The sequence below is a fragment of the Syngnathoides biaculeatus genome, chromosome 17 (genome assembly GCF_019802595.1).
Source record: "Syngnathoides biaculeatus isolate LvHL_M chromosome 17, ASM1980259v1, whole genome shotgun sequence".
In the NCBI taxonomy this organism is placed as follows: Eukaryota; Metazoa; Chordata; class Actinopteri; order Syngnathiformes; family Syngnathidae; genus Syngnathoides; species Syngnathoides biaculeatus.
The window spans coordinates 11,287,863-11,313,161 of NC_084656.1; the positions used below are offsets into that span (position 1 = coordinate 11,287,863).

Sequence of the window (25,299 nt, forward strand, 5' to 3'; positions counted from 1 at the left end):
TCAAATTATGATCCACCGAACAACATGAACCCTGATAGCATCCCCTCCACTTGCACTAAGAGCCGCAGTGGATTCTTCTCCTTTTCACTCTCGTGGCAAATTACGCGCATGACAATCGGCGGTGACGTGGGTCTCTTTTGGTGAACTCGCAGCGTGGACTTCTGTGCGTGTGCGCGCAGTCCAACTTGCAGGGGAACAGTTCCCTCGCAAATGTCCCGGCAGGTGGCAGCTGCCGCAGACCTCCATCAAATCCCCGCCAGCACCTCCCCCGTGGACGTGGATCCGGGAGCCGGCTGATGCACCCCACGCACCTGCTGCCTCATCCACAAGAAGCGGGAAGGGAGGGACAATGAGCTCCACTTTGCCGAAAAGCGAATCCGCGACGTCCCTGCTGAGGTCCGCCGTGCTGCAGCGCAGATCCACGCAGTCCGACCACGGGCCACACGGCGACCGAGGCGGGCACCGGAACCAGCGCGGCCAAAAAGGAGCGGACGCCGGTCGGGCGGAGGAGGCGAGCGCGAGGAGACCTCTGTGCCGGCCCGGCCACGCAGAGAACGGCGCGGAGGACGCCAAACGCAACACGCGCTCCAAGTCCGCAAGGGTCAAACAGTCCGCCGGTCACGCCAAGGGGTCGCAGGGTGGGCCCAAGGAGGAGAGGGACGACGCCGACTCCTTCTTCCAGACCAGCAGGAAGCTGGCGAGCGGCTCAGCCTCCAGTCTGAGCTCGGACGCCGCCGCCGCCGGGAGCGCCCCGGTTCAGAACCGGCCAGCCTCCGGCCGCAGGTCCAAGAGGCTCAGCACCGTTTCGGACTATGATGCAAGCCTGCACCCCATTGTCAAGTCCGTCTTTGGACAAGTAAGCTTGCGCTCACCATGAACATGGAACACCATTTCAAAAAAATAAAATAAACCAGCTTAATCAATAACAAACAATGATAGTTGCACAGGGGCAGCACAGTGCCCTAGTGGTTGGGTCGTCCACTGGGTCTGGGCTTAATTCTAGGTCCTCCAGCTTTCCAAAGACGTGCATGCGAGGTGCATGGAGAACTCTGTATGAGTAATTATTTGTTTTGGGTGAAGGCGACGTCACGCAGTCGTGGATAGTTTGTCTGCCTCACGTTAAGAATGTTCTCGGTTCGAATCTCAGTTTTGTCCGGATCACTCGTTTCACTTTCTGGTGTGTTAGGCCAACTAAAATACTGGACTAAATTTGCCTGTGAGTGGGAATGATTTGTTTATGTGTGCTGCGCCACTGGCTGGTAAGCAATCTAAGGTGGAGGGGGGGGGGGGGGGGGTTCGAACATGGTGGGGGACATGGGGATCACTGTCCCAGGGCCCAGAGGACAGCTTTGGTCTTCCTATGGGTTTTTTCTTCTCCTTCATATACTCCGGCTTCCTTACTCATTCAATAAGAATGCTTCTTAGGCTGATGAAATACTGTTAAATTGCGCATCTGTTCTGCGATTGACCGCTGACCAATCCAGGCTGGAGACTCTCCACGCTTTGATTTCTAGCTTTCTAGCCATCGGTAGAAAGGAAATTATGAACTTAGTTGGAAAACAGACTTCATTGTGTTGTATCTGGCTTGCTGAAAGCTCGTGCATTTTTAATCAGCTGTACCTGCGACTTTGGGACGTCGCTCAGTGGCGATTTCAATTTTTTATAGCAGCAAAACTGCTGGGGCGATAATAAAAACTAGCCCCAGAATTTTCTTTGCATTCAGGCGCTACACTCAGTGTGCAGCCGGCCTCCCTTCATGGACTCTGTTTACCGCTAATCAGAAATTTGGATATTCTTGTAAAAATGTCACAAAATTCAGCTAAGCAACTGGAAGTAAGAACCACCCAAAAAAAAAAAAAAAAAACGTGGCATCCCGCTGCTCCTCATCCTTTTTGTCCAGTTTTAAGTCCACCTAGATGGTGTAAAGCGGACAGGTCATAAAATAACAGCGAGGTGAGGGTGGGGTGGATTGGGGGGTGGGGGGTTTACAGTAGAAACTTGCACTGGTATATGTGAGGAAATTAGCAAGGGAGGAACATTTAAAGAGACACCTTCCTAAACAGCTGGGAGTGGGGAAGCACGACTACATGCAAGTTTTAACAACGGGCCTCCTCGCTATGTGATGCTTACAACATTTGATGTTTCCATGCTCAGTATTTTTCATTTGGTAGTTTTATGTTTCCGGTCCAGAAGTCCATCTCATACAAACATTGACTGGAATGTAGCTGCGTTTATTGTGTGTATATGTGTGTGTGGTCACCCAAGTTCCATCGAGGGATCAACTTTCCGTGTGCACGTGTCCGTGCAAGGCCACAACATTAGGTACACCTTCACAAACTAATCAGATCTTATAATATTTGAAAATGCAGACGACAATGATCAAATATTCATCCAGCTATTCTCTCGTCCCAGCTGACTTTTGGCAAGGGATGGCGAAGTAGGCATCCTGATAAGATGCCGGCGCCACATTATCTGGCTCCTCTCTCGATGTGGAGGAGCAGCGGTTCTACTCTGAGCTCCTTCTAGACGAGGGAGCTTCTCCCCTTCTCTCTAAGGTAGAACCCGGACACCCTGCAAAGGAAACTCATCTCAGCCACATGTATCCAGGATCTTGTTCTTTCAGCCACGACCCACCGCTCGTGACCATAGGTGAGGGTCGGAACGTAGCTGGTACATTTAAGAGCTGTGGCTTTCAGATCAGTTCCCTTTCACTATGACAGACCGGTACCAAGTCCGCATCACTGCAGACGCTCTACCGATCCGCCTGTCGATCTCTTATTTCATTCTTCCCTCACTCGTGAAGAAGGCCCCAAGATACTTGAAGTCTTCCACATGGACTTGCTCAAGGTGAAGAGCTCGTCCACTGTTCTACGGTCGGGACCAAAACCGCACTGCTCCTCCTGAATCACCCCTGAATAGACCTTTCTAGGGGGCTAAAGAGTGTGATCATCCTGGAGTTGGAACACACCCTTCAGTCGCCCTTCTTAACAAGTGGGACCACCACCATGGTCTGCTTATCTAGATGCACTGTCCCCAATGTCTATGTGATGTCACTGAGATGTGTCAACCAGGACAGCCCCAAAACATCACAGCCTTTAGGAACTCCGGGAGGATCTCATCCACCTGAGGAGCTTTTTAACTACATCAGTGACCTCAACCCCAGAGATACAGTAGGAGAGCCCGCCTCCATGGCTTCACTGAACTCCTCCCTCAACCGAGTTTTTGCCTCATTGACTACCTTAGCTGCATTCCACTTGGCGAGCTGGGAACCCCCCCCCCCCCTTTATGATCATTTATTCCATATCCTTGATATCCAAGTTTAGGTTCATGCACTAGTATACACGTTTTCACTTGTCCTGAAACACTTCAGCTCATTAGATATAAAACGGTGTATTTTTTTTCCTCTTATGTTTTCCACGACTGTGTGGCACTTCCGCACATAAGTAGGAAAACTTTAGCATCCTAGTATGACAACTATTTGCTTTCAATAAAGCAAAACTGTGAACTTGTTGACATCTGCTAGCTGCTAATACTTCTGGTGGAACACAAGATGTTAACGATAATGTTAAACTAAATTTATGCTAGCTAAGATAGCGAGCAAGCAACACTTTGGCTAACGCTGCTAATGTTGTTCTAGCATTCAAAAATGCTTTATATGAAATAAAAACTTTCAGGATACACTAAATGAATCATTTTTTTTTTAGGTAGAATATTAACTGTCACGGATTAGTTTGATTGTCTTAAGTTATTTATTGTAAAATGACAGTATTGTACATTTAGCTTAGGAAGGATATTAAGACTATTGAATAAGTGAACGTTATTCTCATCAGTTGGAGCACTGACCCCCAAACACACCCTTCAAATTAAACCCACCTTGATGGCCTCTCTCTCCAAAATCTACCCATTTTCTTACAAACCGTCGCCCTTCACATGATTTAGAAAAAAAAAAAAGCTGCAGAGGAGACAATTACCTCCATGCACACTAATGTGTTCCAGAAATAACTCATCTCTTGCGCTCAATCCGGGCCGGCGCTTCAATCAATCTCAGAGGTTAGTGCGGAGATGTTCTAGTCTCGCTCTGTGCTTGGAATCAAGCGTTATTATTATTACGTCTTTAAACCACTCCAGAATGAAAAGAATTCGAGCGATAAAGACGCACGCCCGTGAACACTCTCTGGACACTTTATTAGGGACACCGGCTAGTTAATGGGAGTCAATGAGATTATAATATTTTGAGGATCTTAAATATAGGGGGGGGGGGGACTAAAAACAATAATAATGCAATACAGTATAATAATGATCATTATATGTATTTTGCAAAACCATGAGAGGAACTGTGTAAATGTTGAAAAAATAATATGAAAATACAGCTCTACACAAAAAAATAAATACAGTTCAAGCAAAAATTCAAACAGGAGTATGTTTTTTTTTCTGAAACCATAAATCAAAATCTCAGACAAAATGAATGGTCGTATGGTGAATGGTGTTTTAAAAAAATCCTATGCAGTAGAATTACATGACATAAAATCAACTAATAATGACTGTAATCACATATTTTTGTGAAACAATGATGGTAATAAAAAACATGAAATTAAATCAGTTGCACAAATGAAAAATAAATACAATTGATAATGACAATATATTTTTGTTCAACTATAACAAGAAATCTATAAATTCTGAAAAAAAGTATATGAAACAAATATTCAAAATAATACATTTAATTACATATGCCTATAATACTGTAATATGTTTTTATATTTTAATATTTTAACCATGCAGTAAAAAAATAATTCAATAAACACAACTAATGACAATGGTCTATTTTTGTCAAACCATGAAAATGCATCAAGAATAAATGAAATGAAAAAATAAGTGAGAAATTAAGAAATAAAATAGATACAGTATATCCATCCATCCATTTTCTGAGCCGCTTATCCACACCAGAGTGGTTCTCATTGATATTCATAAACTGTAGCGGACACGGTTTGACCCAAATTCTTTTACTGGCGAGCAGGAAATGAGTGAAAAGAACTTGCATGATGCACGCGCATACGCAGAGCCCCTCAGAGTCGACATGACAAGGCGATGCGGCGCAGCAAACTTTCTTTTCATCAAATAATTTCTTACGTAACGTGAAGATCTGCATGCATACATACGAGGCCAACAGAGCAGCCAGTGGAGGAAGCTAAAAATAGAACATCAAGACCTGAATTTGAAAGACTGGAGGCGGTGCAGTTTTTTTTTTGTGCTCTCTGCACTGAAAAGGAAAAAAAAATGAACCCTTCATGAGGCTCTCATTCAAATTTTTGTACAAACACAATTCTAACCAGAGTCAAGAATCCATTTTTTCTTCTTAATAATTGGTATCATTTCATTATCATCATGAAATAGCATCAAAATAAAATTATTTTCTTCAATATTTTGCCTGGAAGAAATAAGCTTGTGCTCAAATGCAGCCGCTGCTCCTCCGCATCGAGAGGAGCCAGACAAGGTCATCCAATCAGCAATTAGTCTTATCGACGACCGCTTCCGGTAGCTTAACGTCGATACATATTTTTATCTATTCTTTTTTTTTAATTCGCCATTATGTTTAGTAATTTTTGTAATGTTTTGCTCTTCTGGGCCACTGTAAACATGATCCTTATAGATAAAAATAACAAGAATGACAACAATATTAATAAAAGCATTACCGTAGTAATAGATTTTTGCAATAAGGGCGAAAATCTATTTGAATGAAACCATGACCAAAACATATGAATACCGAAGAATGTATAACATAAAATTATAAATGAAATCAAATAACAAATAAAATTAAACACAGTTCATCATGTAAATGGTAGCATAAATTCTAAAAACCACAACATAAATTTGTAATGCATTACAAACATAAAATTAATCAGCACTATTAATATAAACAGTATTTTTGTGGGTTTGTGAGAGTAAATCTATCAAAGCTGAAAAAGAAAAGAAAATAATAGTAATGTAAGACAAATGTATAAAGTTAAATGAAAATGTAAAATTCTACACACATAAAATAAAATAAAATGTAATTATATAAGACGAAATGAAAATAATAATCATTTTTTGGTAAACATAATTCAGGAAACTACAAACAATAAAATAAAGGTATGATGTAAATATAAATAAAGGCGTATATATATTATTTAGTCAAAATAAATGTATTGTAATGTAATGTATACAGTATTTTGTGAACAATGACAGGAAATTATGAAAAATAAGTAGGATAATGACATTTTAAAAATATCTGTTGTCACAGAAATGGACTGTGACACGTTTTCAGTTGTGACCAGCAGAGGGCGCACAATGCATTTGTCCAAACGTCTCTGTTCAGTTACTTGGAGGCAGGAATCCACTGCGAGTGCGAGGGCCTATGATGAAGTCACGAGGAATGCCACAGAGAAAGACACAAATGGGTGACTTTGGAGTGTTCGGATGATCCTCGTGAAAAATATCAGCACTCACTCGCTTGCGCCGTCCTGACAACGCTGACTACAATGTGACGAAAATGATCGGATCTCTCCACTCGCTTGCAGTGTTGCAGTCAGCCATGTTGATTCAGCCTGTCACCTGTTGGGCTTTTTTATTTTTATTTTTTTGCACAAATCAATCTCCATCCTCCACGTTTGCTCTCGCTCGGTCACTCTGACCTTGATGACTCCTTCTAGTGCCAGTGATTGTACAAATGTGCTACGAGTACCAAAAGTAGTATGCGAAAGAACTGCTCAACTGAAATTCAGTTAAGTTCACTTTTAAAATCATTATATCAATATGTAGATATAGTATATATAGTATAGTATAATTATATTATACCATTCCAACTCTATGCAGCCTATATAAACTAAATACATACATTTAAAATCCAATACAATAAAAACATATATACTTTTTTTTTTTTTTTTTTTTTACTTTTCAAGTGCAGTTCAGTTGTATTTAACTTTTCATTCCATTATATTTTATTACCCTTGAAATTTTGGGAACAGTATGATTTCAAGCATTTATTCAAGAACAATTTTCAGTCATCTTTTGTATGTAATACATTCGAAATTAATATTTTTTTATGTACCATTGTTTATCTTTTTCAATATTCAAGCATGTGTGAATAGTCAAACTGTGCATATTGTCAGAGTGAAAATAAAATGAAAAATTGTGAGATAAAAACAAACATAAAATGAAATTAAAAATTTGAAAAAAATAGCATCACGTTTAGTGGTAGGAAAAACTATTAATTCTGTCAATTAAATAAAAATACTATTTACAAGATTTAAAACATCAAATATAGTCAAACATGACAAAACGTTATTTTATATGAACAACCTGTTTAAGTTTTTTATTTAGTTTATTTTTTTACTGATCATGTACAGTTCAGTTGTCTTTCACTTTTAAATACAGTGTCAAAATTGGTTTATTTTTAAAACATTTTCCATGTATGCTTTTTTTCTTTTATATGTGATACATTTTATTTGAATCATTATTTAAGCCTAAGCGATAGATAATGGATGGATGGATGGATTATTTAAGCCCCCCATGTTCAAACTGCATGAAGATACAGTATCTTGCAAAAAATACTTCCAGTACTTTTTAAGAACAAAAGATCCTTTTTGATGAACACTTACACCTACCGTGTCAGTGCAGTTTTCATGATATTTATACTGTAGGTACAGTATTTTCTTTTTGTGGTAGAACAGTATGTACGTATATACTAGCATAGGATGTGTTGAATGGTGTCATGTTTTTGCGTGTGAGCAGAGTAAGAGGCGAGCATCAGCACAGCGAGCGCAGCATATGTCTAGAGTGTGAGATGCTATTTTTAGAGCCTCGTGGATATTTTTGTATCCACGCTTGGCGCGGAAAAAAAGAAACCTCGCTTGGCGTAAAGCCGACCCCCCCACACGCCCTCCACATGAGGATTAAAGCTGTGAAACCGATGCGCCCGCGTGCACATGATTTACAAATGATGCTAAATATTTATGCGAGTGAGGAAGCAAGAGAATGAGATTTTGTACTGTACATGAGATGTCAAGTCAGAGCAGTGAGATTGTTGGTTTGATTTGGTTTGGTTTGAAGACCTGCAGCAAGGCAACGGTCATGCCTGGAGGCAAACACACACAAACATACATGAGCATCTCATGGTCACTGGTTGTAAGTCTGTGTGTCTTGATTTGTTTTACTCTACATATCATCCAAACAAATCAGTTCAGTCATTTGCAAAGTGGAAAACAAAAATAAGGCCATGTAGCATTTATATGATTTGTCATATATACCACCTCATTTATCCGTCCATCCATTTTCTTCACCGCTTATCCTCGCAAGGGTCGCGGGGAGTGCTGGAGCCTTTCCCAACTGTCAACGGGCAGGAACGGGGTACACCCTGAACTGATTGCCAGCCAATCGCAGGGCAGAACGAGAAAAACACCCACGCTCACAATCACACCTTGGGGCAATTTAGAGTGTCCAATTAATGTTGAATGTTGCATCCACACAGGCGGGGCCGGGATTGACCCCGGGACCTCAGAACTGTGAGGCCAACACTTTCCAGCTGATCCACCGTGCCACCCACCTCGTTTAGTTGAGTATAAAACTAGAAAAAAATATTTATTTTATATTAATTTTTTTTTTTACTTTTGTCCTTTAATCAAATTAGATTCCATTAAGGCGGCACGGTGGATCTGCTGGTAAAGCTTTGGCCTCACAGTTCTGAGGTCCCGGGGTCAGTCCCGGCCCTGCCTGTGTGGAGTTTGCATGTTCTCCCCGTGCCTGCATTTGAAGTATTCAGTTGTAATTCGGCGTGGAAAAAAAAAGTTCCACCTTATTTACAAAGCGTTGAAATGTATTATGTTTTCAAATTAATTTTATTTCCAAATCACATTTTCAAAACATTTATTTATGTATCTGTTTCATGTATTGTATTTCACTATGTTTTGTTTAAATCTTGTAATTAAAAAGGGAACTATAGTAAATTAAATATCACCTAATTTAGCTCAGGGTAAGTGTTTTCTAATCAGATTTTTTTCCATTTCCTTTTAATTTATTTCTAAATTGGTACATTGTATTTCATTTAGAAAAGCCATAGATTTTTTTGGGTTTGTTTTAATGATGGAAAACAATCTGTTTCAAAAACAAACTAAGCAAAGCAATTTTATTTGTGCACCGCATTTCATACACAAAGAAACTCAATGTACTTTAAATGGATACAAGCATCTAAATACAAAGAAATAAAATATTTAAAATGGGGAAAAATAAAAAAAGATGAAAATAACAGTACAATTTAAAGAGCATAGAGTGCAAGAAATAACATTGAAAAATGGGAATACTCTAAAAATCATGAGGAAAAGAGCCTCAATTTCAAAACATCCACAATTGAGGCTGACGTCACTTCTGTTGGCAACTTTTTCCATTTGTGTGCAGCATAATACCCAAGTTATTTGTTTGAATTAAATTTCATTTACACCTTTGTTTTCAATGTTTTTATAATTTAGATTATTTTTTTGATCAATTCAATTCAATTTCAATCAGTCTCATAAATACTAAAAAGTCAATTAAAAGTTTTTAGTTGTTGTGTTTTTGCTAACTCACTGATGCTTATTTTCATTCTCCTTTGTCTATTTAAATGTGAATTTTTTTTCCATTAATATCCTGCTTTATGTTGCACCTTCGAGACTGAGAAAAAAAAAATTTTCAGTAAGAATGTCACTAAACTAATTTTGATTCTTTTTGTAACTTAGCATAGCATGAAACTCAAATTTAAACAAATTGTTCTTATTTTAAGTAAACATTTTTCATTTTAAAAATTAATTGCTGACTTGTAATTTAAATAATTCTACTTTTTAATCTCATTCAGCCGAGCATGAAACTCAATTTCAATGTGATTGTTTTTTTTATATATATTGCATTTTTCATGTTTTAATTAAATGCAACTGTATGCTGTCTTCTGCAGCTACATTTTAATTTGCTTTTTTTAAATTAACATGGTATCTTATAAATCGGACCATGAATCTGTATTAAACCTCATGACTGATTGAGAATACATTCAAATAAATCCTTTTTAAAGCTTTTAATACAGAGTTATGTAAATGAGAGTTAGACAAGGGCATGAAATGAGGGGAAAAAAGTCATGGAAATGGAGACACACACACACACATTCGCACACCATCACACACACACACACACACACTCCAGCGTGACTTGATGTGAGCTGACGGCTCGTGTGTGTGACGTCCAATGAGTTCTGAAGTTCACAATGAGCCTGCGGTGCGAGGCTGCATGAATCATCCAGTGAGCAACACACACACACAAATGAGAGATATTGTATAAAATAGCACACAAAGTCCAAATAAGTGTTAGTGGCCATTAAAAATAGTAGAAAAGTCAATTCATATGTGATAAGATATGCTTTATGAAAAAAAATTAAACAGTTTGTGCATTATGACTGCATACATTAATCACCTTGGCCACCATCGTGAATTACACGAGTTTAACAACTAAGTGACTCTGTGTAAAATGAGGTTATAAAAGTCACTTTTCGCAGAGCAGAAGTCTCGTTATTTTCTGTCTGCATGTTGTGCTGCACTATTTTTGTTCACATATGGATTGCTTAAAGGTTATAATAACAACAATAATGGTAGTTTCAGTAGCCTGTACATGGAGTTTTGCGTTGCGAGTTAGCATTAAGCTAGATGACCTTCTTGGGTTTTGTGTATTTGATTGAGTACACCACATGTAATTCTCTTTGTTTTATGTCAAAACCTCAAATGTTCAATATCTGCTGCGCTTTTTGAGGTATGCTACCACCATTTCACACTTGTAGTTCATATTTTTGCTTGGAACTCAAGATGAAGAATGCAATATTTGGAAAAACTCATTAAGTCGATGTTGACTTTGGACTTGAGCTTGGGGCAGCAGTCGTTAGTTAGTATTCAGTTGATCCAAAGTATTTTAACCGTGAAGATATTTAGTATTGCATTCATGCTGCTGCTTCATCAGAAGTGCAATCTCAGCAAAAATCAAGCAGTTTGACATCATTCAATGCAGTCATCATTATAGCACAAGGGGTGGTGTGTGTGTGTGTGTGGGGGGGGGGGGTCGGTTTGCACATCTGCCTCACAGTCAAGAGGTACAGTGTTCAAATCGCAGCCTTATATATTTATTTACGTTTTAGGGTATGACTCCTCCCACCCAACACACACAAAACGACAATTTGTACTGTCCAATAATATGGCTGCATAAGGCCGGGGGAAAAAAAGTACTTCAATACAAACAACAACTGCCTATATCGGTCTGTATTTAATACATTACCATATTTCTCAAGGAGTAAGGTGATTGGGTAGCCCATTCCAGCAGGCTTATTTATTTTTATTTTTTTAAACTAATTGACCCGATAAAATGTCCGCCCTCATTTCATTCTCATAATCCTCGTAAATGGCACCAAACTTTTGTAAAGAATGTCTCTTTACATTTTCCAATTCATCCTTTTGCTGAAAAGCAGCCCCATACCATCATGTTCCCACCTCCAAACTTCACTGTCAGTATGGCGTTTTTAGGGTGATGTCCAGTGCCATTTCACCTCCAAACATGCTGTGTATTATGGCATCCAAAGATTTAAATTTTGTTCTCATCCGACCAGACTATATTCTCCCAGTATTTAACTGGCTTGTCCAAATGTTGTTCAGCATAGTTGAGCTTTGACACCCAACCCCCCACCCGCCCCCAGCAGCTACGTCTTGTGTGATGAGCGTGCATACAGGCCCTGGTGGCAGAGTGCATTACTCACTGTTTTCCTTAGGAGAACAGTACCTGCCTATTTCAGGTCTTTTTGAAGCTCTCCACAGGTGGTCTTTGGCTCATGGAAAGTTCTTCTGATTATTCTTTGCACTCCTCTGTCAGAAATCTTACGAGGACCACCTAATCAAGGCAAATATATGGTTGTATGAGTGGATTTTCACTTGGGTATTATGGCCCCAACGGTGCTTACATTGGAACATTCGGAAGCTTTGATATGCACCTGTAACCAATGCCATTGTAATGTTTTAAAACAATTACTTTGCGATGATCTTGAGACAGCTCGGTGTTTCATGATTCCCACCTTAGTACTGAGACCTTGTTTGTTGTAGGCCATCAATCAGGACTGAACTAGCTGATATCCATTTGCACTTACAAGGGCTTGGATCGCTGTTTGATTATTGATCGATTTTAGGTGTTGGTTTGCCCTTTCAAGCCTTTTTGCAACTCCCTTCCTTGATGCGTTCAATACTTTCTCGTTTCAATTTCTTACACACAACTTAATTTCTGATTTTATTTATACTACCTTCTTTGTATGTGTGGATTATTGGGGCTGCTCCCAACAGCTGGCAAAATTTTCAGGTCAACAGCGCCTTTGGAAGTATAATTAATGAGACAAACGGTGACGTGTTTGACACGTTTGCTCGTTTTGGTGGAAAAATTAAAGCCAATAAACGTGTGTACAAGAAAGCCAGGTTGAAAGATTCAGGTCAATGTATGCTGCTTGGGAGGGGGAAAAAAATGAAAACAAATCCCCACAAAAACTGTTTTAGTTTGCGTGTGTTTGCATTTGGAGCAGCTGTGGTCCCTTGTGCACGTTTTGGTCAAAAGCCAAACCCCTTCAAGCTTAAAATGGCTTTGTGATGTGTGTGTATGAATGGATGGATGGATGATGGATGGAATGATGACGGATGCAATATAGTGGGGAAAAGAAGTATGAGTGTTGTATTTTTGGATCTCCGGCCTCACGTGTGTGTGTGTCTTTCTGCTTGTATGTATCCGTGCGTTTCGGATTAGCCTCTGCGGCGTCTTGCTCCGGGGAAGGTAATATGCTTGTCCGAAAGAGCCTCTTCTGTGGAATTTGCATAGATTTGAAAGAGCGGGCAAGCGAGCCGGAGAGGTGGGAAGAGAGAAAGTCAGTGAGAGAGAAGAAGGGGAGGGATGCAAAGAGTGTCGGAGAGAGGATGGAATGATTAAGCCATCTTTTCCACTCCCGCCGCTCGCATCTCCTCGTTCATCCGTCGTTCGTTCTTCCCCGTCTCACTTACGGGCCCCCCCAACTCCCATCCCTCTCCTCCTCTATCACCCCTTTCCACTTCTCCCCAAATGTCCTCCCCTGTCAGTCAATGAGCCAGTGAAAAACCTTCTTCCCTTTTTCCACTCACTCCAGATACCAATGCATGCCAGGAGACGCACGCCGACACACATGCACACGCCGTCGTCACACACACGTAGGGGGAAAACATAAGGCAAGACCACCGCGTTTGGGGGCTCTGCAATGGGCAACTCGGTAAAGTCGCTCAAAATTTTCACCAAGAAGGTAAGCTCTGCTCTTGTGGTTGCGGTTCCTTGCATGTTTGCTCTCCCCAAAAACTCCTCGGCGGCTAACCGGACCTGACTGGACTTGATGTGACTGCTCTTCGTGTAGTACTTTCTGACTTGGAGTAATTGCTTCGAAGGAAACAGCAGTAGGATGTACTTTTTTTTGTGGGGATGTTTGTACCTTGTAGCATCAGTTTTGCATGCATGCTGTATCCACAAGAGTAAAAATGGATTGTTTAGACTTGGTCAATGCGACATGAGGGTAACTAGTGGATCATGTCACCAGTGAAACTTTAGTGGAGGCAACTTTGTGGTGTGACAGTAAAGTGGAACCTCCAAAGTCCAACACAAGCCATTCCAGAATGCTGCCTCTACACATATAATCTGTTCTATAAAAGCATTACAATAATTCTGGAAAAAAACGTTTTGAGTAACAAAAAGAGTTATACAGTCTTAAAGCATCAAAAAAAAAAAGTAAAATTATTGTCCCTGCTATAATTTTGACGCTCAAATTGATGCATTTGAAAGTTATAAAATGTAATGCAATGGATAGCTTAAACCTTTCCGTTATGTCGCGCGTAAAAGAAAAATCAGAATCACATAAAGGTCACATTCAAACATTTTCAACAGTCGTTCAAGTGTAAAAAGAAGTTAACCTGTTTGCCCTCGTGATTTGTTGTGGGTCAAATTGAGCCACAAGTTAAATAATTAAACTTCACTGTCCTGTTTGGTTGCAGGTCAAAACGGTTCAAAAAAAGTTCCAGGTCAAAAGACACTTTTCAAAGAAAGTATTCCAAAAGTAATATCTAAACCTTTTAAAGTGTCACATACATGTAAAAACAAGCTAACCTGTTAACGTTGTGGGTCAGAGGACACATTTTTTGAGTAAAAATGGCTGTTGACACACAGTAGGTCAATTTTGTTATTTTTCATGCCAATGTAAAAAGTACAATTAATTCATATTTTCTTTGTTTTTTTTTTTTGTTTTTTTTTTTTCAAAATCTGACCATTGCATCTGGGTATAGATTGGAAATGTAGCCAATGCTGGTGCAGTGCATCAAATTGCAAAACAGACAAGCAATGGCGGATGATGGACTGAGAAATCATAAAATTCCCTAAACTTGCCACAAACACTTCAGGGAGTGACGTCAGATTTACTTCCGTAAACATTCATGATGTCCTCTTTTGTGCGCATGCGTGTGACTTCACAGTAGAAGTCGTATTTGTTTTTTGGAATGTGAAGAAAAAATGATTATATTTAACAACAAATCCAAAATGGGGTCATACCCTGCATTGTGAACGCAACCAATGTTTTAATCGGGTAGCATTTTAAAGTGATTATATGTGGTTTTTGGCGACCCATACTGTTAGAATTCAGCATTTCAGCAAAGCTGTCCATCGGTAAACCAAACGTCCAAGGGAAACTGTCAATAGTTAAATATCCACAATACAAATAAGTTCGGGAACCACTGTGGTGTTTCTGTAGCTGTTAATGTGGAAACGTATAAATACATTTCTGAGTTTTTTATGCCACAGAAATTCAAAATAATATTTTTTTTCCAGTTGCACAGCATAATACGTGCCATCAATTCCTTCCATGTCATTTTCAGTGCGCTAGCGAATGGGCCAGTGTGGGAAATTAATATGGCACTCACTAAATAATTGTGAAGTTAGATGTTGCGCTGTAGTGTTTTCCATATTGTAGTAAATGAAGAACATGATCACCTGCGAACCGACAAGCTAAGAAGCAGTGCAGCATCTCTTTCTTCATTGCACAGCCTTTAAGTGGCTGATGGTGAACCTCTACCAGCAGCAGCTGCAACTTTGTGTCCATGTACCCCCCCCCAAAAAAAAAGGACATTAGAAGCCATCTGCACACACATACTAGGCAACTTCTTGCTCGACTTGAGCATTTTTCTCCTGACTTTTTTCTCCTTCCATTTTGCATGTTATGTAACTGTCCGCGCGTGGCTTGGTAGTAATTTTCTGGCACGATGTATCCGCAAACATCCCCTGCGCCATGCATCACTTGCTCAGATTAGCCAGTGGGCATGGAGCCCCCCCTATGCTTGGCTACTGCAGAAATGCACAAAGTGGCTGCATTCGGGCTGACATGGTGGCAGATGGGAGTATGAAGGTCATTCAGAGTATGGGGGCAGCACGTTTGTTTGCTGTATATACGCTTTAAAGATTGTATACTGGTGTAAAGATGCACGCGGCGATCGGGGCTCTCTCGGTAATTCGCTGTGACAGCCACACGATCTGAAGATGTGATCGCCGATGTCACGTTCTATTTTCAGTCTTTTTTTTTTTTTTTAATTGCCATGGCTTGCTTCAGTTTACCGTTAACAAGGAATCGCCTGGATTTAATTAACCTGTTGCTCCTCCTTGAATTGGGTCAACTTTGCACAAGAGCCTCCTTCGCCCTTTGGGTTGATGAGCTTAATTGGTGATTATAAATAATTGGCTGGCTGCACATAAAAGTCATCTTTTGGACTTGCTGGTAAAATGAGGTTCAGGTGCATCTTTTGCGTCAAGGATGACACTGATCATGCCCCTTCTCTTATACTGTTCTATACTAGTCTTAATGGGTTGTTTTCATGTGACGCCACCTGTTGGGCTGTCTCGATCGGCAGCCATTTTCGACCCGTGAGTTCCATTACTCATACATAGGCAAAGTGGACGAGATTATGTTTCTAACTGCATTTATTGAAGACGCGACCGACAGCACATCAAGCCCAGATGGACTATTAGGCTACCTGGCATACATACATCATGGGACTCGGAACTGCATCACAAAGGCGCAGTATTGTGCCCTTGATCTTTTACTCTATGTGACAGAAATCACGAAGGAGGAGCACTAACCTGAAAGCTAACACGGAAAACCAAAGGCAGTGGAATATCATTTTTTTAATATCGAGGCACACTCCATTTATTCAGGTTTTTTTTTCCAAAAAGTAAAACATGTATATTAGTTCACCACAAGCAAAGCTAAATGTTTGTTATTTGTTTAAAATTTGATGACAATGGCAGAAAGACAAAAGAATAAACAAATCCAGTATTTCACAAAATTCTCGTGACTGACAAAAAAGGATCTCAACTTTAATGTTGGCCTTCTGAAAAGAGTATCGATTAAGCTTGTTGGCTCGGTGACATATCAGCACGATGGAGGTTGAGACGGGGCAGCGGGATAGCAGCGTCGGGCAATCGTCCACAAAGGCTAGCCTCCGTGAAGCCCAGAGTCGCAGAACATCCAAAGTCTTTCTTCAGAAGCGTCAGACAACGTCCCCGCTTACGCAGCCAGACTTGTGTACGAGATCGCGAGGCTTTTAAGAGTGCGCCAACTAGCAACTCTGGAAAACAGTGGGTACGCGTTAGGTAGAGAGGTTTAATGGCGGCGCACAGTGGTGTCTGGGTAATTCAGCAAAAAAATGTGACGTCAGTGAAACCAACCCGTTGTTCCGTCATGTGAGCAGACATGTTCGAAATAAATTAAAAAAAAAAATCAAAAAAAATATTTTTTTTTCAGAGCATGTATCTGTGATTTATTTTTTGTGTAAATCTACATTTTCATCAGCAGTTTGCTGTCCTGTGTTGAAGGTAATGTTAAATATTAGGGGTTGAAGTTTACCTTAAATTTAAATTTGATCACCCAAAGCCAGAATGTCACCAGTTGTGACTAGATTGGGATATTTAGTGACGTAGTGAATGGCATAAGTCCAGCGTGCATTGTAACTGTGGCTTAGACCAGGGCATGTAATTTCGGAGATGAGCGTAGACCAAGAGCTGGGAGGGGTGCGCCGCTGTGGGAGTGTTGAAAGACGACTTTAGTGTCCGCCAGTCAAAGCGGCTCCTCTCATACCCTTGAAATGTGGAGCAACTGACAGTCTTGACAGAGATATGGCACATATTCTGTGTCCGGAAGAGGACAGTGCGTGATTGCAGTGGAGCATTCTCACTGGTCCGGACACGATTTAGTAACTGACAATGGGAGACGGTACCTTTATGAAAGACAGAATGGTGATAACCACAAGTGATTTGGATGTCACCAGAGGTGTTATGTCACATTTTCAGACACAAACCTAAAGAATAGTAACTTTAAATAATAATGCAGAAAAACAGGATGAAAGTCAACCTAAAGTTGATCTGTTTAGCAGGCTAATTGTGCAGCACGCTGGATCTGTGGGCCTTTTAATGTCTCAGCAGTTTTGCTTTTTTGATATTGTTTTATATAGTCCCCCTGTTGCCATTTGTACCAGAAATGACATCAGACCAAATTTTGTTTTAGAGGAGGATTTTGAAGAATTTTATTTTTAAACGTCATTGTTTAGCATATGACGAACACGTCGCCGCCACAAGCTGAGCCTATCAAAGTTTTGCTAATCGATAAGAGTTCCATACTTAAAAAAGTAATGACTGCAGGTGCGTCTTCCCCAAAGTACATTTCAAAGATCTTAGTGATAAGTGATGCAAAGAAAAATAAATAACTTACCTTTGTGTCCCATGGGCTGCCTTCTGCAATGTAACATTTCAGCAATTGATTTTTCACAAAACATAACTCAAATGCATCTAACAATTATTTTCACTCATATTTTGGGGAAAAACACACAGAACTTTAACGTTGAGGTGTCCCAAGGCTGCGAGGCTCCAGCAGAGTCAAGGAAAACTGGAATTATATGACACGTCTCAGACAGTTGAAGTGCCCAAAAGACTTAGTAGATCTCGTTGTATTTTAGATTTTATCCTGAAAGGCAGTGCTGCACTTTGTGAGCAAGAAGCATGACGAGGAGAAAATAGGACAAAACGGGACAGCAGTAGTGAGATGAGAACTGAATGGAGTTTCTATGCAGTGCCGTTGGGATTTTGAAGGAAGTGCATGGCTTGCAAAGTTTTGCAAAGGCTGGAATAGACACATTTTCTGTGCTGTTTGTCGCTTTTGGAGGAGAAAATGGGAATTAAAAATTATATCAGACAGTATGAGAACTCCTCTCCCTCCGTTCCCTGACATTCGTGTTCCATAATGACAGACTCCAGATTGATAAACGACTGACAGACGTGCTCTCAAACCCCTCATCCCTCCCCCACGTCGACGCCTCAAACTGAGTTTCCCGTCTTTATTCACCACCCTGCTCCTCAATACCCTAACTGTGGGCCGATTCCGCTCCAGGACCAGAAGAAGAACTACAAAGCGGTGCAATCCTGCGAGGAGGGGGGCTCAGGGGGGGGCTATCTGGAGCCACTAGTGGCCCTGGCCCAGAACGGCGCCAACATGCACAACGTACTGGGGCCCGCGTGCATCTTTCTACGCAAGGGCTTCGCCGAGAGCCGGCAGGCTGTACGTAAGTCCAGAAAGTAGCACATGCATGCATGTCGAGATACTGCCAGCGCGCCGTCAAGTACTCGCCATTGCATTATCGCATACTGCAAGTACGGAAGTGTGACTTGGAAATATAGATTTTGTTTATTTGAAGTCATAATCATAGCATGTCTCAGGAAGCTACCTCTAAAATGGAATATATTATATATCATTGCATCCATCTATCCATTTCCTGAGACACTTATCCTCACGAGGGTCGCAGGGGTGCTGGAGCCAACCCCATCTGTCATCAGGCAGGAGGCAGGGTACAGCCAGAATTGGTTGCCAGCCAATCGCACATAGAGACCGACAACAGTCCCACTCACAATCACACCTTGGGGCAATTTAGAGGGTCCAATTAATGTTGTATGTTTTTGAGATGTGGGAGGAACCCGAGGTGCCCGGAGAAAACCCACGCAGCCACGGGGAGAACATGCAAACTACACACAGGTGGGGGTGGGATTTTAACCCTCAGAATTGTGAGGCCAACGCCCTAACGTTGTTCCGCCGTGCTGTATTCTATTATATTGTATATATATTTCCTGCAATTTAGTAAAACTCTGGCATGTTGATATAAAAAACTAACATGATCTATCTGCTTGGAGATTGAAAACTAATATTTCTGACACCATATTGGTGGCTTTATTATTGGAGTGATGTCATTCCTGTCAAATGGTAAAAAAATTGTTTGCAGTTAGATTTCCTTTGAAAATGTAGTGTTAGTGTGTGTGCACGTGCTCAAATATTATTTGTATGATGATGGTGGCAAAGGGAAGAAATCCCACTCGCATGGCGATTCTTCGTCTTTGTCGCTCTGTCACGCGTCTGACTTTTTTTTTTCCCTCTTAAACAATTCGCATGAGTCAGGCGAGGTGCGCGTGACTGCGCTGACTACCGAGTGGTCGATGGGTGATGAGCTGCTCGATGGTGTTCCTTTTTGGACATGGCAATTGCCTCGCCGCACTCGCATGGCCACACGTGTCAAGGGTACACGTGTGCGGTGGCACGCTTCAGGGCATGTCGGGTCCAATAATAAGTCACCAAAAAAATGATGCACATCTACCTAAATCTTGAATCGAGATTCAACAAGAAATGCACTGGCCGTAGACTACCACAGTGATTGTTGCACATCCTATGGATTTTCTCATGTAGAAACTTCATGTCGCAATTGTTGAAATACGAATGCAGCTCTGCTTACCTTGTGGCTTGAACATGATAGCAAGGGCATCCACTGTAGACAGTGTGGGCTTTTCTCCACGATAGTGACCCAGCAGGATTCCTTTCATTTCTATTATGACATTTTTTGGGGGGTTAGGGGGGTTGTTTAGAGTTTAAACAAAAAAATGTTTCATGCCATGAGCCTCCATGTTTGTGTCTCCAGTACTTTTTAGCAGGCGATTTCATACATAATCTCTTCCTCTCAATCCGGAAGAAGCAAATGTTCACATTTGTCACACCTCCATGCTGAGTGAGAGGTTCTGTGATCTGGCACAATTTGTACACTAACAACAGAAGTGGGCTGCTGCGCTCACGGCTAACCCTCCCGTTTGATTCCTTACAGGACCGAGAGCTGCGGCCGGAAGAAATGGATGGTAAGCGACAGCGACTAAAATAAAACAGCCCCTACTTTGATTGTTATCATGCAATATTTGCCCTCCGATGGCGCTTGCAGAGCTGCGTGAGGCGTTCAAGGAGTTCGACAAGGACAAAGACGGCTTCATCGGGTGCAAAGACTTGGGCAATTGCATGAGGACGATGGGGTACATGCCCACAGAGATGGAGCTGATCGAACTTAGCCAGCAGATCAACATGAATCGTGAGTGCTCCTATCCTGCTGGCCAGGTTTTTTGGGGTGGGGGGGTTAGAGAAGAGAACAACAGTTATAATGGAAGCTTCATTGGGTACATTTAACTTCTTCCTGTGCTTAACAGTGGGCGGACATGTTGACTTTGAGGACTTTGTTGAGCTGATGGGGCCCAAACTTCTAGCTGAGACCGCAGACATGATCGGCGTGAAGGAGCTGCGTGATGCTTTCAAGGAGGTGAAGACATTTCACTGTCTTCTTTATATTCTCTCTGTGTGTAATCTTGGTTGGAGAGAAGGAAAAAAAAGTGAAATAACACTGTCGTTTTCAGTTTGACACCAATGGCGACGGTCAGATCAGCACAGCAGAACTCAGAGAAGCAATGAAAAAGCTTTTAGGACAACAGGTACGGGGAAAAACCACGATTGCCAGATTATTAGGAACAGCTCCGAGTATGATGCATTGTGGCGCAACAGATAACCGCAATGTAGCGTTAGTGGCATGGAGTGCTCAGGTTTTTTGATGTAATTCAAAATTTGTGAGTGTGAGTTTTCACACCTCTACTCTCCTTTTTCCTTTCCTTTCATTTTTTTTTTTAAAATCAGGTGGGTCACAGAGATCTGGAAGACATTTTACGCGACATAGACCTCAACGGAGATGGACATGTGGATTTCGAAGGTATGTCATCATCTTGATTGTTTACATATTTTTTTATGGTGAATCTGTAAGATAAAGAGTGATCATCAAAATTATCCTGAAAATTTGACTGAAATATTTTACTCTGTGGCGGCACGTTGGCTCAGCTGGTAAAGTGTTGGCCTCACAGTTCTGAGGTCCTGGGTTCAATCCCGGCCCTGCCTTTGTGGAGTTTGCATGTTCTCCCACATCCCAAAAACATGCAACATTAATTGGACACTCTAAATTCCCCCTAGGTGTGATTGTGAGTGTGGCTGTTTGTGTCGATGTGCCCTGCGATTGGCTGGCAACCAGTTCAGGATGTACCCCGCCTGCTGTCCGGTGACAGCTCGGATAGGCTCCAGCACTCCCCGCGACCCATGTGAAGATAAATCGGGAAGAAAATGGATGGATGGATTTTACTCTGTATTGACAGAATATATGTATATATATATATATATATATATATATATATATATATATATATATATATATATATATGATTAATACATTGAATTACTGAAGTAAATCAGTTTTGCGCCATGTTTTAATTTATTCAGATGGTCCTGTATATATATATATATATATATATATATATATATATATATATATATATATATATATACAGAAATACTGTATGTACACTCTCATCCTTCCGATTTACCTCACATCTTAAGTACAGACTGTCTGAGCGGATGAAGGGCACCAGTGCGTCTGTCAGATTATCTCCACGGGGATTATGTCACCTCAAAGATTACACACCCCCACCACACACACAAACTCACACAGGAGGATGCATATTTTCTGTGAGGGATGAGAATATCAGAAAGAAACTGCGTTATGTTTTTTTGATGAGTAAATATTACAGTGAAGGTCTGGTGTGTACTGTACATGGTGTTTTAATAGTGATATTTACTGCCAAAAGCAAGACTTGAGCACAGGCAACAATCGATGTTTCCCTATATATTCTAATCTTAGACGCTATTTTTGCAAAATGTGTAAAATTGCAGTTCAATAGCGATAATGACAAAAGCTTTCTAGTCAGTTTTCTAGTCAGTTTGACGCCCGAAAGCAGCCGTTGTGGCCCAGTAAAACACATCCTACTGCAAAGAAAATCCTCCTGTTTTGGCTAGCATTTTGTATATTGACTGAATAAGCAATACTAGGCGTTTTCTTTTTCTCCTTTGGTTCCACGCATGGAAGAGGAGACGGTGGACGGAGCAGTTTGCGGAAGGTCTTCTCATTAGCGGCGCTGCAATGTTGGTGCACTTGAATGCCCTCGAGGAAATCATAGGAGGCCATTTGTTTACAGTTACAGAGAACACAGAGTACAGGAATAGCCTCAGATCGTGGGTCATCTGCAATCTCCTTGCATCACTTTTCTCTGATCAAGACGAAGGCACAAGTCTCTGATCAGAGGCTATGTTGCTACAGTGAAGAAAATAAGTATTTGAACACCGTGCTATATTGCAAGTTCTCACACTTGGAATTCATGGAAGGGTCTGAAATTTTCATCGTAGGTGCATCTTCACTGTGAGAGAGATAATCTAGAAAGAAAAATCCAGAAATCACAATGTATTATTTTTTTTAACGATTTATTTGTGTGATACAGCTGCAAATAAGTGTTTGAACACCTGAGAAAACCAATGTTAATATTTGGTACAGTAGCCTTTGTTTGCAATTACAGAGGTCAAACGTTTCCTGTAGTTGTTCACCAGGTTTTCACACACTGCAAGAGGGACTTTGGCCCACTCCTCCACACAGATCATGTCTAGATCAGACAGGTTTCTGGGCTGTCACTGAGAAACACAGAGTTTCAACTCCCTTCAAAGATTTTCTATTGGGTTTAGGTTTGGAGACTGGCTATGCCATGCCAGAACTTTGATATGCTTCTTACGGAGCCACTCCTTGGTTTTCCCGGCTGTGTGCATCGGGTCATTGTCATGTTGAAAGACCCAGCCACGACCCATCTCAATGCTCTGACTGAGGGAGAGGTTGTTCTCCAAAATCTCACAATACATGGCTGCGGTCATCCTCTCCTTCATACAGTCCAGTCGTCCTGTCCCATGTGCAGAAAAACACTCCCAAAGTGCGATGGTACCACCCCCATGCTTCACAGTAGTGATGGTGTTCTTGGGATGGTTTCTGGGCTGTCGCTGAGAAACAATTCTGTCTCTGGTGTCTTTGGACAGCTCTTTGGTCTTGGCCATGTTACAAGTTTGAGTCTTACTAATTGTATGTGGTGGACAGGTGTCTCCATGCAGCTAATGACCTCACACAGGTGCATCTGATTCAGGACAATACATGGAGTGGAGCTGGACGAAAGGCGGACTAACAGGTCTTTGAGGGTCAGAATTGTAGCTGAGAGGCAGGTGTTCAAATACTTATTTGCAGGTATATCACACAAATAAATAGTTAAAATATCATACATTGTGATTTCTACATTTTTCTTTTGAGATTATCTCTCTCACAGTGGACATGCACCTAAGATGAAAATTTCAGACCCATCCTTGATTTCTAAGTGGGAGAACTTGCCATATAGCAGGCTGTTCAAATACTTATTTCCTTCACTGTGTATATGACATACTTGTTTACCACCCTGTGTGCTGCGTGCATAGTGGGGCAGGGCCCTAACGCCACCTATTGACCAGCCGCCGCTGCGACATTGTGTGCAAAATGTTGCGAGAATCATTTCCGACTTGCGCATGTGCTGACTTGTGTTGCTGTGGCTTTAATTGGCAGAATTTGTGCGGATGATGTCTCGGTGACTCAAGAGTGGACGGCTGACGTTTTCTGAGAGTGAAAAATCATATCAAGTCCAATCTGAAACCACAACCCGGAGCACAATGGCTGACGAATACCGCCCGTCAACACTGTTGGGTGTACTCTCCTCTTCTTTCTTTGAGCACAAACCTATTTGTTTGGACTCTAAACCTTTTTGATATGAACAATAAATACATTTTCTTGGGTATGGTTGGTGCTCATGTGCTTGTTGAGTCAACCAATCTGACAATATCAATCAACGTGTAGCGATTTAGACGATGTCATCCACTGAGACCCTACGAGAGCATAGGTACTCCCTCAGCTGCAAGAAGAAACCACAGAGGTTATCTCAGGGTTTGTTTGTTTTTTTTAGGTTATACATCCACACCCCCAGTGGAATTGATGAGAAGCACTATGAGATATTTATGGTGTGGAAAAGAGGAGAGGAATTGCAGAAAAAACATTGGATGGTTCAAGCCTGAAGGACTAATACAATATGGCAATATGGACATTACTATTTGGTCTTGTCAAAGAAATGTGTTTTTTTTTTTGTGTGCTTATTGTTATTTCTCCTCCAGACTGTAGATATTTCCCATTGCGGTGTCATTGAACAAACCTCGCGGTAAGTTTGTTCTCTCATGAAATGCCATGTAGCAAAGACACTTGTGTGGGTTTAATGATGTCATTATTTTGGAATTGATCTTTTTTCTATGTGCATTAACATATCATCATGAAGTCTTATGAAGGAAGTTTCACAGTGTGTATAAAAAGTCTACACACCCCTGTTCAAATGCCAGGTTTTTGCTCTACAAAAAAAAGAGAGAGAAATAATTTCTGAACTTCTTGGGAACTCTGAATTTAGTCAAAATGGAGGGGAAATATAAAGAGTTCCACATAAGTCAGTATTAGTACAATGACTTCTGGCTACTACTGGAAAGCAGGGGGGGGGGGATCATGAAAAGCTTGTGAGAACAGATGATTTTTTTTTTATGGGTGGGGGGGATGATGACAGTTGTGTGCTCACATTTAACATGCTTATTAATGTGAACGCCTCTTACAAGGAGGGTGTGCACCCTTGTGCAACCACTTTATCTTAGTTTTACTTTCTAATTTGTCTAAAAAAAAAAAATCAATTGAATTGTACAAGTTGTGGGTCAAACTAATGGTGGCAAAAGTTTGCAAAGTATTTATCTTGGGGCATGTGTAGACATTTTATATATCCACTTGATGTATGCACAGCTCATCCGAGGGTCACTTTAAACATTCCATACTGCTTCTGAATATCCTTGTACATGATTATCCATTTTTTTTTCATTTGATGATAATAATTCCATAAGGCACGTAATGGAGTTGACAGAGTTGG

General features: G+C 41.0%; 1 protein-coding gene across 3 annotated transcripts; it reads left to right on the top strand.

The window, feature by feature from the left end:
- Positions 1-349: 349 nt before the first annotated feature.
- Positions 350-24,067, top strand: cabp1b (calcium binding protein 1b). Of its 3 annotated transcripts, none has more exons than XM_061801424.1 (7): positions 350-856; positions 20,256-20,286; positions 20,367-20,510; positions 20,626-20,735; positions 20,830-20,904; positions 21,104-21,176; positions 23,916-24,067. In XM_061801424.1, the coding sequence occupies exons 1-7, from the start codon at positions 350-352 to the stop codon at positions 23,939-23,941; spliced, it is 966 nt and encodes a 321-aa protein (XP_061657408.1). In that variant the 3' UTR covers positions 23,942-24,067. The 3 variants fall into 3 exon arrangements, with proteins under 3 accessions (XP_061657408.1, XP_061657409.1, XP_061657410.1); XM_061801425.1 differs by lacking the exon at positions 350-856 and adding an exon at positions 13,295-13,336; XM_061801426.1 differs by lacking the exon at positions 350-856 and adding an exon at positions 18,593-18,670.
- The last annotated feature ends 1,232 nt before the right edge of the window (positions 24,068-25,299 follow it).

What these genes read in the sequence shown, in the direction of transcription:
- cabp1b (XM_061801424.1), top strand. Translation starts at nt 350, where the DNA reads ATGAGCTCCACTTTGCCGAAAAGCGAATCCGCGACGTCCCTGCTGAGG. An exon ending in GCGGCCGGAAGAAATGGATG is followed by an intron (nt 20,287 to 20,366) that starts GTAAGCGACAGC and finishes TGGCGCTTGCAG; the next exon opens with AGCTGCGTGAGGCGTTCAAG. An exon ending in CCAGCAGATCAACATGAATC is followed by an intron (nt 20,511 to 20,625) that starts GTGAGTGCTCCT and finishes TGTGCTTAACAG; the next exon opens with TGGGCGGACATGTTGACTTT.